Source organism: Monopterus albus, unplaced genomic scaffold (assembly GCF_001952655.1).
Source record: "Monopterus albus unplaced genomic scaffold, M_albus_1.0 scaffold31.1, whole genome shotgun sequence".
Classification (NCBI taxonomy): Eukaryota; Metazoa; Chordata; class Actinopteri; order Synbranchiformes; family Synbranchidae; genus Monopterus; species Monopterus albus.
In genome coordinates this window covers 4724624-4738964 of record NW_018127911.1, presented here as the reverse complement: position 1 = coordinate 4738964, position 14341 = coordinate 4724624, and the positions used below count along the sequence as shown (strand labels likewise).

Here is a 14341-nt window from a genome sequence, read left to right as displayed (position 1 = left end):
TCCTGCTGATCCTGTAAAATGTTTACTGGCTGATGGTGACACACTTCCATTGTCAGGGGCAGTTGTTTACTTGCCTGAGATTCCTCTTTACCACCAGGTGTCACTCTTGTGCCGTGTTTGTTCAAGCCTGAAAGCACAGCACCCAAATAAAGACTTCATACTGTAATTTCTACAATCACTTAGGATGAATAAATGCTCCCTTATTTATGTGTATTTTATGGATTTCTGAAATAATGTAATGGGCACTGACTGAGGAATTCAGGGTTTAGGGTCTTAAAAAGTAATGAGCACATCAAGGAATATTACATTATGAAATGGATCACAAACTGATGGTACGGTGATTTTACACAACAAGAGAGACATTCAGTCCATCTGAGTTAACAGCACATAGCCTTTTTGGAATTGTTTTACATTAAAGTCATACACAATGCTGTGAAGTGTAGAGCTGCTTTGTTTTCTGCTTCATTTAGTCACATTGAGCCTAAAAACAAAATATCACTCAGTGGATAAAAATATTATCCATGCCTTTGATCCACTTCATACCATTTTATTACCTGTGTCTCGCTGTTTTGTCTGATTTGGCCTAGACAAGTCTACCTTAGCCTGTATATGATAGAATAAATGTTCAGTATTTGCACTAGGATAACACCTATTGCAAGTTATATTGCCCCTAACAAGCCCATTCAGGGCACAGTATCACAAATAAAGGTGAAATGCATGGATTTCTATATGTCGCAATATCACACTGAAACCTCCGCTTCCCCTCTATTCCCTAGATGACCTAGATTCAAAAGCTGATGATGGAAACACTGACGACAAACCCCCTCAGGACCAGCCAGTTGATGAGGTATAAGCATACAGTACTGTGCATAATAGATCATTGCAGGAACCATCAATGACATTTTTCCAAAGAGATTTGTGGTGTGTGTTTTCTTTGATATAACCTCTCATTAAGGTCAGAGCAGGCATGTTACATGTTGTAATGTGGGCTTAGGTCTTTGTCATAATTCTGTCTTGCATCAGACCCAGAAAATATGTCTTTCGATGCTTTCAGACACATAATTCATACCTATATGTCATATAAACAATTAGTTTGAATTGAATTTACTAACTATATGCATATATAATTATGCAATACCTGTTATTTAATTGCACATTCATTACCTGTTAATTAATACCTGCTTGATATACAGTAGCACAGGGCATTAGGAATTTGTGTTCTTTCTCCATTGTGTGTTTCATATTCATCGACATGCTATAAAACAACAATCTTGAAAAAAAAAATCATGCTTTGGCTCCAAATGATTTTCAAGTGCTCATAATTCAACAGAACTGCCATGCTCTTTCAGGGAAGTGTAAATCACAATTATTGTAAACAATCCGATTATACTCTGCACCTGTTGAAATATTTAGAGCCATAAATTGTTTCTGTGGTGTTACTGCGTTACAGAATCCTGCAGAAGAAGGAGAGAAGCAAGAGGTCGCTGATGAAAGCACCACAGAAGACACAAAGGAGGAGAATGAAGAGACAAATGGTGAAGAGCAGGGAGGAGAAGAGAAGGAAAATGATGAGCAAAATGATGAAAGAGAGGAAGAAGCAACAGTAGAGCCTGAGGAGAAGGAGGAGAAGGAGGAGGAGGAGGAGGAGAAGGAGAAGGAGGAGAATGAGGAGAAGGAGGAGGAGGAGGAGAAGGAGGAGGAGGTGGAAGAGGAGGAGGCTAAGAGTGAGGAGCAGGGATCCAGCACCAGTGACCAAAATAAAGATGTAGACACAGGAGAGAATCAGAACAGCAGCGACACAGGGAACACTCAGTCAGATAATTAAACTAAAGTGATTGATACTGGCAGAAGTAGCAGCAGCAACAGTAACGAAACGGAAGAAGATGTGAGCAAAGCAAACGCTGGAGTCAGCAAGAAGAGGAGAACGATGTGAATGAAGAGGTCAGCTGAGAAGACAATGAGTTGAAAAGTGAAGCAGAGCTGAACGTAAAATTTCAGCATGTGGCACAGAGGCCTTGGATGGAGAGAACGGTGGTAAATGGAACCTAGATAAAAGCAGGAAAAATGAGGACTAGGAAAGAAAGAAAATGTAAAAGTTATTTAATGAGCAGTGCTGAAAATAGAAAGCAATACAGTACAGTCCATATATACAGTAATGGCAGAACAAATTCATGGAAGGCAAAGCACGACTAGACTGCAGTCACTGATATTTTTACTAGGCGCCCTTGTAGAAGCTGAAAAGCAGCGGTCTCGCAAGGCCGAGCAAATAACAGAAGCTTCAAATGGCTAAATAATGCTAAGTGATGTCAAGTACAAAGACACCATCAAAATTAGGCCTGCTCTGAAATGCTAATCATCAAAACATTACTCAAGCCTGAAAAACATAAAACAAATACTGGGAGCACTGTAGTGAGTGGGCAAGTGGAGCATAGCCGCAGTTACACATTAGTGTTTGAATTCATACATATGTTTTATATTTTTACCAGGTATGGCTGTGCTACTGTAGCTGCTTGTTTTAACACTTTTATATGTATGCTATTTTTGTCTATTTGCCAGTGATAAAAATGAACTTTTTAAGTAAGTACAATAAGCTACATGTCTGAATGTTAAGCTAAATCGTATGATGACAGATACAGTTTGGAAGTCTTCTTGGTAAACCTATTCCAAATCCTAATCCCTCAATATTTAGTTACTAAATGAAAATGTGTTTATTTGTAATTATATTCTACTGAAATCAATAAATCATTGACAAAAAGAAAATTTGAGCAGTTATGCACCTTCACAAGATGCTTTAATGCGACTCGTCTGCCTCTCCTTTATTCCTGTCATATCAGTATGAAATGACTTTAATAAAACTTGTGAAATAAAAATAAAAACAATACTTAAATTGAAATGGCATTCCACTGTCTGTGGTATGATTGAAAGGTAAACATTTATGTTTAAATCTTCTTTGATAACTTTAAACTTTCCACTTTTATTTTGAACGTGGTTTACATAAGAGTAGTGGGCTCCTGAAGGAATTTTAAATAAAGTTATCAGCTTGTTTATGGCTCACCGGCCACTTTATTAGGTACACCTGTACAGCTGTGTGCAGTTCAGTGCAACACTTCTGCCTTAACATCTGTGTTTATGAAGCTCAAAATGATTGGTTTTGGTGAAATTGTCATAAAGGTATAAATTGAATTGTTATTGAGGTCATAGTAAAAGTGGTGTTGTACTGGACTACATTATATTCAGAGGTGTATTCTGACCCTCTCATGTATGTAACTGAATTTAGGATGTAGGGGAGGATGTAAATATAGAGACACCTCTACATCCATGTGTACTTTATATGCTCATAAGTCATTTTAATGTGGGTCTGCAAGTAACTAGTAACTTCAACAGTCAAATTTGTGTCTGTAATTAAGGGTAGTAGAAATATTACATACAGTGCCTTGCGAAAGTATTCGGCCGCCTTGAACTTTGCGACCTTTTGCCACATTTCAGGCTTCAAACATAAAAATATAAAACTGTAATTTTTTGTGAAGAATCAACAACAAGTGGGACACAATCATGAAGTGGAACGAAATTTATTGGATATTTCAAACTTTTTTAACAAATAAAAAACTGAAAAATTGGGCGTGCAAAATTATTCAGCCCCCTTAAGTTAATACTTGGTAGCGCCACCTTTTGCTGCGATTACAGCTGTAAGTCACTTGGGGTATGTCTCTATCAGTTTTGCACATCGAGAGACTGAAATTTTTGCCCATGCCTCCTTGCAAAACAGCTCGAGCTCAGTGAGGTTGGATGGAGAGCATTTGTGAACAGCAGTTTTCAGTTCTTTCCACAGATTCTCGAGTGGATTCAGGTCTGGACTTTGACTTGGCCATTCTAACACCTGGATATGTTTATTTGTGAACCATTCCATTGTAGATTTTGCTTTATGTTTTGGATCATTGTCTGGTTGGAAGACAAATCTCCGTCCCAGTCTCAGGTCTTTTGCAGACTCCATCAGGTTTCCTTCCAGAATGGTCCTGTATTGGGCTCCATCCATCTTCCCATCAATTTGAACCATCTTCCCTGTCCCTGCTGAAGAAAAGCAGCCCCAAACCATGATGCTGCCACCACCATGTTTGACAGTGGGGATGGTGTGTTCAGGGTGATGAGCTGTGTTGCTTTTACGCCAAACATAACGTTTTGCATTGTTGCCAAAAAGTTCAATTTTGGTTTCATCTGACCAGAGCACCTTCTTCCACATGTTTGGTGTGTCTCCCAGGTGGCTTGTGGCAAACTTTAAACGACACTTTTTATGGATATCTTTAAGAAATGGCTTTCTTCTTGCCACTCTTCCATAAAGGCCAGATTTGTGCAGTATACGACTGATTGTTGTCCTATGGACAGAGTCTCCCACCTCAGCTGTAGATCTCTGCAGTTCATCCAGAGTGATCATGGGCCGCTTGGCTGCATCTCTGATCAGTCTTCTCCTTGTATGAGCTGAAAGTTTAGAGGGACGGCCAGGTCTTGGTAGATTTGCAGTGGTCTGATACTCCTTCCATTTCAATATTATCACTTGCACAGTGCTCCTTGGGATGTTTAAAGCTTGGGAAATCTTTTTGTATCCAAATCCGGCTTTAAACTTCTCCACAACAGTATCTCGGACCTGCCTGGTGTGTTCCTTGTTCTTCATGATGCTCTCTGCGCTTTAAACGGACCTCTGAGACTATCACAGTGCAGGTGCATTTATACGGAGACTTGATTACACACAGGTGGATTCTATTTATCATCATTAGTCATTTAGGTCAACATTGGATCATTCAGAGATCCTCACTGAACTTCTGGAGAGAGTTTGCTGCACTGAAAGTAAAGGGGCTGAATAATTTTGCACGCCCAATTTTTCAGTTTTTTATTTGTTAAAAAAGTTTGAAATATCCAATAAATTTCGTTCCACTTCATGACTGTGTCCCACTTGTTGTTGATTCTTCACAAAAAATTACAGTTTTATATCTTTATGTTTGAAGCCTGAAATGTGGCAAAAGGTCGCAAAGTTCAAGGGGGCCGAATACTTTCACAAGGCACTGTAACATACACTTGAAACTGTACCCCAGGCTTACATTATAGTTTATTCCAGTATTTTAGTAAAAGTGCTTCCACCTTTGCAGTATGGAGTTGTTGATATTGGCTAAGCAAGAGCCAGTCATTTGCAACACAGACACTTATCATTGAGGAAAAGGTGATGACATTCTTTGCCCCCTTTAAGTAAACGTATTATTTGTCAAACATCCACTCCCAATCCAACGCAACCACCATTCATGTCATTTCATGTTCATTTAGTCGTTTTACCTTTCTCTGCCCATGAAATAAGATTACAAAAAGCCACTCTAAACTACCTCTCACAGGTAGGAACCCATAGTGGGAACTGTTTCTGTGTGTGTGCTATAACAACTCTGGTATCCCTGCACAGCTGTTCAAACTGGGATTCATGCAGCCGATGTGTTTGTGAGTCACCATCCCACGAGAAAGGGAGGAACAAGAGTGAGAGACGGAATGAGGTAGAAAGAGACATCAAAGAACAAGAGGCACAGGGAAAGGCAGGGGAGACAGGGGCAGGTGTGTGTGTGTGTGTGTGTGTGTGTGTGTGAGTGAGTCATACAGCCTAACTGGTGGAGGCGATGATCCTCAAGGTGTTATTTCTGGAGTCACCATCAGTTTTCTCTTATCTCTTCCACTGGCCCCTTTCAGTGTGTGTCAGAGGTGGGACCAAGTCATTGTTTTGCAAGTCATAAGTCAGTCTCAAGTCGTTGTCTCCAAAAATCAACAGGTTTACCAGCAAGACTGGGATGCTTGGTGTCATAGCATTTTTACAGGCTTAAGGCTTTCATGTGCCAGAACCTACACACTGGGGATGTTGTACCTCGTTTATGACGATGCATGTGAACCCATATTTGATCAATTCCTCCCTATATATCTGGGTTTTAAGGGCGGGACGCTCCGATTGTTGGCGGACATGGTGTCTATGGATTTGGCGGGCTTTACCGGAGGTAGATAGCATTTCTAGCGGCTGTGCTTCTCTTTCCTCCGCTATCATGTCTGTTGGCTTCTCCATCGGCTTCTTCGCCTGGTTGTCTCCCAGTTTCCCCGCCCGCTCCTCCGCTGGTCTCTCTCTATATTGTCTTTTGTTGATAACAACCACCGTTTCATTCTAGTGAAAAAATCCCAGCCGGCAATCGGGCGAAGGCGGGGTACACCCTGGACAGGTCGCCAATCCATTGCAGGGCTAACACATAGACGAACTTTATTACGAAAAAATATTACCAAAATATATGAAGGCAAATTTGCAGTTTTAGTGGAAATGCAGTTTAGTTTACATTATGACTGGGAATCATCACGCGACCCCCACTTTGGGAACCACTGTTCTAAATGATAAATTTGGAAATGAAGCATTGACAGGAAGTTGTCATGGCAGTAAAGCTCCTCTGAATTTGAACAAAAACATTAGAATGTTAGAGGTTTAAGCGTGACGTCATGTATGGAATCACGTGACACGGACATCAAAGGCAATACTCTAATATCCTCGCTTACAAAGTGAAACGGTTCTCGGATATAACACCACTTGAGCTACAGTTTGGCTGATTTTAAATCATCTTACTAGTATTATCAGTTCTTTACCAGATACCCTCAAGTTAGGCGAATTTAAGTCGATTTGCTAGTATTTCTGGAAACATTTTACTGCAAAAATGTCTTTACCAGAGCTAAAAATAGGCAGCACAATCTACTGCCAGTCGGGACGATATGTTATACAGGATTTCATAGGAGAAGGAAGTTTTGGCAAAGTTGCCAAGTGTTTGAACCTCCTAAATAATGAGACTGTAGCCATCAAAATCCACAAAAGCCATCTCAGCAATGCTGACATTCATCAGGAAGTGGACATGCTACAACAAATCAGCACTCTCGACCCAGACCAAAACAACTTGGTGGAATTCATAGACGCCTTTGATTGTGAAAACTGCTATTGTCTGGCCTTTGAAATGCTAGACAAGAGTCTTTGGGACCTGATGAAAGAGAGACACTTCCAGCCACTGACGCTTAATGAAATCCGCCCGATCACACAACAAGTACTAAAAGCATTTAATGCCCTGAAAGGACTTGGCATTATGCATACCGATGTGAAAGTGGACAATATCATGCTAGTCAATCATCAGGATCAGCCCTTCAAGGTGAAATTAATTGATTTTGGCCTGGCTCTCCCAGTCAGAAAAGCAAAGGTTGGAATGACCCTGCAAGCACCCTCATTCAGGGCGCCAGAGGTGTTCCTGGGTCTTCCCATATCGGAAGCCATCGATATGTGGGGACTGGGATGTGTCATAGCCTTCCTGTACTTCGGCAACTACCTCTTCCCTGGTGACGCTTCATATGAGGAGATGAAAGCCATTTGCCAGATGTTAGGTCAGCCAGATGCTCATCTGCTAAATGCCGGAACAAAGACATCACAATATTTCACCAAAACAGGGCGCTTCATCAATCCCAGATGGAGACTAAGGACCAATAATAGTAATGCCAATAAGGATGGCTCTTACTATAAATCAGTCGCAGAGTGGAACAGTCACAGCGAAAAACAACATCTGTGGGATATTTCATTTGCATGCACAGAAGGAGCCTGCTTTTCGATGCAAATAAATGGCCTAACTTTGAACAACCTTGCCAAGCTCATAATTTAATTATGGGTCATAGGTAAATTTGGATGCCAGTAAAATGGTACAGCAAGCCAGCAGTACAGTACCTACAGGCATTGCTGCCATGGGAATCCTTATTCCTTTCCCCTCTGGCTATTAGAGGAAGCCTTGGTCACTGAAGGAGCTGGCAGCTGAAGCCTTTGGTAGAGTTTGTGGAACAGCACGCTCGGAGCAGAAAGGAATATTCTGTTAGGTTTTTTACAACAGGGAAAATCAATTCCATAGTATCTGAGGTTCATGGAAAGGTCTGGCAGCTTAACCTGAATATGACCAATAGGTGGATGCTGTGTACGACAACTGTGATACAGGGACACATCAAATGTTTCAACTAGTCACTTTGGTCAAACTGAAAGTATTTATCTTCTCAAGACAAGTATTTTACAATAAATCCCTCAAAGTGTGACAAACAATAAGAGAGCATGACATTTTTGCATGCAAAAAAGCGCTCTGCTAAACTATCCAAGCAACAGATTGATTAAAAACAATGCTAAATACCCACAGATAGAGAATGTGAAGTTGTCGTCATGCTGTATTGAATTTTGGGTAAATGCACCATTTTCAGGAGCTCACACTGACTATAAATCATAAAGATATACACTACATACATCTATAAGTGAATTAAAAAAAAAAGCTACCCCATAGAGCTATATACAGTAGCGGACACTTCAACTACGTCCAAACGTCCACCTTAGTGTTTGGTTTGATCACAGACAGGACAGAAATTGATTCATCAGCAGTGTTTGTGTTATCTGCCGACAGCTGCTAGTTAACATTAGCTCCCAAACCGGCAGCTGAGATCAGTGTGCAGAGTCATTTTTCAGTCTGTCGCTCTCATCATCGGGATCTCTAGGCCCACCCCTAGTCATATAGAGTCAGCTAAGGTTATCCATCTTCAATTACCACAGTCTCTAAAGTGAGACTGTTGTCCAAATGATTTAAGCAGCTTTTTAGCCAAACAAAATAAAAATATATGCAGGTAAATACAAGTCTCTCCCAAAATGGCGCCCCTGTTCTAACATTCAACATGGTGTGATGTACCTTCACATTCTCCATAAAGAGAAATGTGTCATATGTGACAAACAACAACACAAAGGTCCTGTTATTTAATCTGGTGATATCACTGTGCATCAGCCACTGTGGAAATATTCTCAGTTGCCGTCTACAGTAGCTGTGAACTTTCTCTTCACACCTTCTATACATCGTGCTTGACCTGGTCCATGTGTGTGTGCAGGGGCTGTATGAGCTCTGTCTTGACCGTAGCAGCTAAGTTTCACAGTTCCACCATAAATTCCACATCAGTAGCTCAGTGTCACCTCAGTGTCATGAGTCATGTTCATTTCTGGCTGACAAAAAAGGAGAGTGTGTGCATGTATTTGTGTGTGTGTGGTCAAAAAAAAAACAAACAAACAAAAACAATGGAAAAGAAATGTATTGTTGGTCTTGTATGATGTTAAGTTTGTTATTGATGCTACTTTCTCGGCCAGACGTCTGAGCAGGAGACTCTCAGTGGCGCTACCTGCAAATAGCTCAAGGATATTAAAATAAAAAAGTGGCAGCCCAAGAGAGACAGAGTTTATTGTTTATCTTCAACATGACATAAAAGACAGTTTGTGCACATGGAACCATTTTCTCCAAACTTAATGACTCTTAATTTCATGGTAAACTAAACAATGATGCTTTTGCATTTTTTTCGTAAGCTTCACAGTTTTCATGTCAGCATCACTTTTTTTGAAGATGTTTTTTTCTTGTTTTATTGAATCAGTTTGTATCTTTCCCTTTATTCATTGGTACTGGTTACTTTCTGTTAAACAGAAAAATCATTTCCATGGTATTGTGAAGGTGTGGAGCAGAATTACTGGCACATCCTTCAATGACCTTTATGACCTGTATAAGGTCAGGTCTCTGAAGGAAGCCTGATCAATTTTGGCTGACGAGTCATCCCTTGTGGGATGAATTTATAGCTCCTTTTCAACCGCCTGGTACCAGCTCGACTCAACCAACTTGACCGGTCTTATTTGTTTTTCCATCAGGCCAATGTTGGGAATAGTACCTGATACTATTTTTGGTTATCACCTTGGTTGAGGTTCCATGCGAGCAGAGGTGATACCAAACGCTGTTCTTGATTCTCACTATGTGGCTGTTTGTAGTTAGTACAGTAACTACAGTAAAGTAGCGGTTAGCATTAAATAACGTTTAAAAATGGTGCTTTCTTTGTTCCAGGACGTGTCGCACATTGATCACTAGCGATATATCTCTGACCAGTCGTTAGTCGGAGTGTTGACACTGAGAGGGGACCATCTGCAGTGGAAAACCAAGCACCCGGTACCAAAAGCGAGCAGAGTTGAGTCGAGATCCAGATGTTCTGTGATGTAAGTTTACAGCTAGTTAATGTGTCATTTACTGTCTTGCTGGTGTATTTGTCTAGAAAGATTTAAAGAACACACACTAACACAGAGAAGTCTGGACAAACCTTCACCTTTATGTGAAAATGTGTCCAAACCTTTGACTGGTAGCACATATAAATATATAAAACATATGCCTTAATGAGCAACCAGGATGTATTTATGTGAGATTGTTTTTTTGTCTGTGCACAAAGGAATCAGATTCTCATTATCCACTAATTTCCCAAGGAGCCACTGCGCAACTGCAGCACAACAATCTAAATAATAATAGCTTTTGTTTTTAGTCCTGTAACAGCTGTGTTTTGCATGAATATTAATGCATTGATATGATCCTGCATCAGTTAGTAAGCCCCTGCTTGCCTGTGCTTTCTCTCTGATTGTAAATCTTTCATAATTTAAAATATCTACATACAGTTGATGTGACATGCCATCAAACAGGATGATCCTTTTTTTAATTTTTATTGAAACAAAGTAACACAATTGCACGATGAGGCCATAGTATGACACCACCATGGCTGAAAACTCGCTCCACTGGAGCACTGGATGCAGGCACTGCCAAAACTCTGATGGCCACTTGGAAGAGAGAAGGGAGAGTCTTCATGTTCATTGCCCAGAACAAGAGAGCATTCTGTCCTTCGGCTATGTCAAGGTAGTGACTTAGCTGTAGTGCTGGAGTGGTCCCAACATCCTTCTTCTGCCTCTTTTGGTATACTGCAAACAGCCCTTCTCCTTGTTCAAGGTGCTCTTGATCTCCTTCATCAAAAGGCACAGGTTGCTCAGACTCTCCAGCATCTTGCAGGATCAGTTCTGGCAAAACATAAAATAGAAACAAAGTGTTGATGATGAAACTTATTACACTGAAAATTATGACTGAAAAATGTTACATTAAAATCAATAATATTTACCTTTAACTCACTGTGCTACCTCTGTCTTGATATCACGACTGACCAGCACATGGTGTTCCACCCATAACAGAGAAAACGTAGGATCCAAAGCAGCTGCTTTGAGGTAGACTGGGTCTGAAAACGGGGCAGTGATCCCATCTTGTGTTCTGGCCATTTTCACATTGACAAAGATTCCAAGAAATCTGTTGTTCAGGGATACTTGGAGACTTCTGACCAGACCACTCAGGAAATAGACTTGAGGCTTCAGTTTTTCAAGGTGGTGATTGAGGGACAGCACAGAAGGAACAACAGCACTGATTGTGACTACCTTCTCCCCCTGTGTCATATCAGTTGCTTCTCCAAAAGGCTTCAAGATGTCCACCATCTCTTTCAACAGGTTCCACTGTGAATGACAACTCCTTGTGCCCAGCCTTTTCTAGAACAGCACAAAGATTTGGATGATCACACTGCAGAAGTGCCTTCACTTGTCTCATTGTTGAGTTCCATCTTGTGTTGGTAACAGCAGGGATACTTTTTTGTTCCCCAAATTCAGCTTCGAAAGCGTCTTTGAATGTTGTGCTTGTGTGCAGCAGTGAGCTGAGTTTGGATAACTTTGAAAGAGCAGGAGATGCTACTTTAGTTTCTTTTAAGCCATCTCTCACCACTAGCTGAAGTGTGTGTGCAAAACACTGCAAGCGCTGTTTCTTTGCCATAGCAGCATCTAGTGTTTCCTGCTCTTCCAGGGATAAGTCATGCCACAGCTCTGGGTCATCAAGATGATCCCCATCATCGTCATGCACCTCATCTTGAGTGGGGAAGCATACAGTGAATGCTTTCCGCATGTTTGCAGCATTATCGCTAATGATGAAGTCCAATTTTTCTTTAATGTTGTATTCATCACATATTGCCTCAAATTGTTCACAGATTCTGTCACCGGTGTGTGAGCCTTTGAAGCGGTCACAGCCCAAGAGTTTGGATTTTAGTTGTATCCTCTCCATATCTTTCTCTATCCAGTGCACAGTGACACCAAGGAAACCCCTCATCTTTCGGTCAGACCAAATGTCCACAGTGACTGAAACATGGTCTGTGTTGCTCAACTGAGTTTTTAATATTAAACGTCTCTCTGCAGCGAGTTTCTCTGTTTTTGAAGTCATCTGTATTCTTCAAATCTGTACGATGTAATCATATTAGCACGTCAGAAAATTCCATGTAGTTAAACAAGAATTGCATTTAGCAAATTATGCTATGTTGCCCATGTTAATACATAAATTGTAATATTGAGCATTTCTATTAATACTATGTGCGTGCGTGTTATTACTAATATAATTTATTTCAGGAGCAGCATCAAAGTTACACTAGTCCTCACCATGCGTCAGTGACAGATAGTGAGCTAATAGACGACTTGTTGATTATAAATCTTGGATGAGTTGACTACTGGACTCAATACATACAAACTGGATGGCATGCCATGAGCGTGGCTGTAGCACGTTTCCTGATAAGCTAAAGTTAGCTTAGCATTAGCTCGTGAGCTCTACTTACCGTTCTTTGTGCAACTTCAAATGTCGAACGAAGTTGGAAGTTGTTGCGTCTCGGTCCGTAATCTTCGACCCACATGTTCTGCATACTGCAATTCGTTTTTTGTTGACCACTTCATAGTTTTTGTACCCGAATGAAATTATCTTTGGTACCATAGTTGCAGAATAGCGCTTTGTTTACCTTCCTGGATTCATTTGATTGGCTACTGTGCTGACAGGTCACACATACATACACACAGGTGCAGAGAGAGGGGGAGGAGTGAAATGAATGGATTAGTGCACGCATTTAAAAATGTTTTAATATTTGGGTTTGTATCAAGTCTTTTCAAGTCAAAGGGCTCAAGTCCGAGTGAAGTCACAAGTCATTGGTGTTAAAGTCCAAGTCGAGTTGCAAGTCTTTTTACATTTTTTCAAGTCGAGTCTAAAGTCATCAAATTAATGACTCGAGTCCAAGTCATGTGACTCGAGTCCACACCTCTGGTGTGTGTTTGTGGGTGGGTGTGCTAATAAGGACCCGAATAGCAGACATCCTTTTGCACTTTCCCTATCTAAATGAATTTCCTGATTGATTACAGTAAGGGCTTCTAGGCAGTGAAATGCAGGCTTAGTATGTTAGAACACCGCTGACAGTTTGGAGTCTTTTATTGATGAAAGCCAAATCCTGTTATTACTCATTCTTTCTCTGGTGTTCTCTGTAAAATGAGAAGAACACACTCCCTCTTTAAATTCTTAAAAGAATCTGAGTGTCAGTTGTTTGGCAGCAATTTTAAGTTGTGGGAAAAAAAGTTGATAAAGCAGGGAGCCACAAGAATAAACCTGCCTTCTGTTCTCAGTATGATGTTATTATAGTGACAATATGTGTAAAAAAAAAAAAAAAACTTACAGTAAGATGTGGATGGAAAGTCAGTGCTCTGTTAATGTACTGGTGGATTAGTGAGTGTGTTTTAAAGGTTAAATACAGTCTTCACACATTTTGTGCTGCAGGTATCTCAGTTTTACTCTGTTATTTGAAAAGCAGACACTGATGCTCTACTTCCGATCTGACCTCCAATAAGTACAGCATGTTTGTTTTATGTATTTATTTAATGGGAGAATCTAGTGGTACAGGAAGAGAAAACAGAGGAACTGAGATCAAAACTGGGAGAGCAGGAAAATCTCCACTGTGGAAATGGGATTGTAATACAGAAATCAACTTTGGTCAATTAAAGGAATGACATATACTCACTATTCACAGCATGGAAGTACAAGTCAGCACATTTACTTAATAACATTCTGACCACACTGGAAAGTTTGTTTATAACATCTTCTTTAGCTGCTTGGTTTTTCTTCTTGTATTGTAGGTTTGCAGCTTAAGTTGAGTAGGTTCCTTGAAACTGTCTTAACTTTCGCATTGCTCTTCATAGTTATAGCTATGGGTTTGCTTGTGTATCTGAGACCAAATGATATCACAGAGAAGTAAAAGAAGAAAGGCAAGACACAGGAGCATGGAGGTTGTGGGAATGATATTCAGAGGTCAACTTACATGAACATAGCCAGAAAAGCAAGTAATTAATTTCTACATTAAGTGTCCAGCATTGGTGCTGCATGGATTTGAAGATGATAAATTGCTCAGCAGCATTCATGCACAGTAGGATATAACTGTTCTAACAAGCATGTTTTATATGTGAGTGAGGTAAATAAATAAATAAAACAACTTATAATGACATGCTCACAATATTTACAAATATATTTATGATGCATATAAATACTGTTTAGGTTTTAAAAAGCAACAGCACATGACCATTACTGCTTATTGTGCTTCTAAGTTACAA

At 40.3% G+C, this 14341-nt stretch overlaps 1 protein-coding gene across 1 annotated transcript in view; it reads left to right on the top strand.

Moving 5' to 3' along the window:
• LOC109958329 (doublecortin domain-containing protein 2-like) overlaps window positions 1-7844 on the top strand; it is a 28474-nt gene extending 20630 nt beyond the window's left edge. The window contains exons 11-15 of the mRNA XM_020596874.1: window positions 777-847; window positions 1451-1603; window positions 5957-6017; window positions 6727-7422; window positions 7810-7844. Coding sequence (XP_020452530.1) covers window positions 777-847; window positions 1451-1603; window positions 5957-6017; window positions 6727-7422; window positions 7810-7844 — 1016 coding nt within the window. The remainder of the gene's footprint in view (window positions 1-776; window positions 848-1450; window positions 1604-5956; window positions 6018-6726; window positions 7423-7809) is intronic.
• Window positions 7845-14341: the final 6497 nt, after the last annotated feature.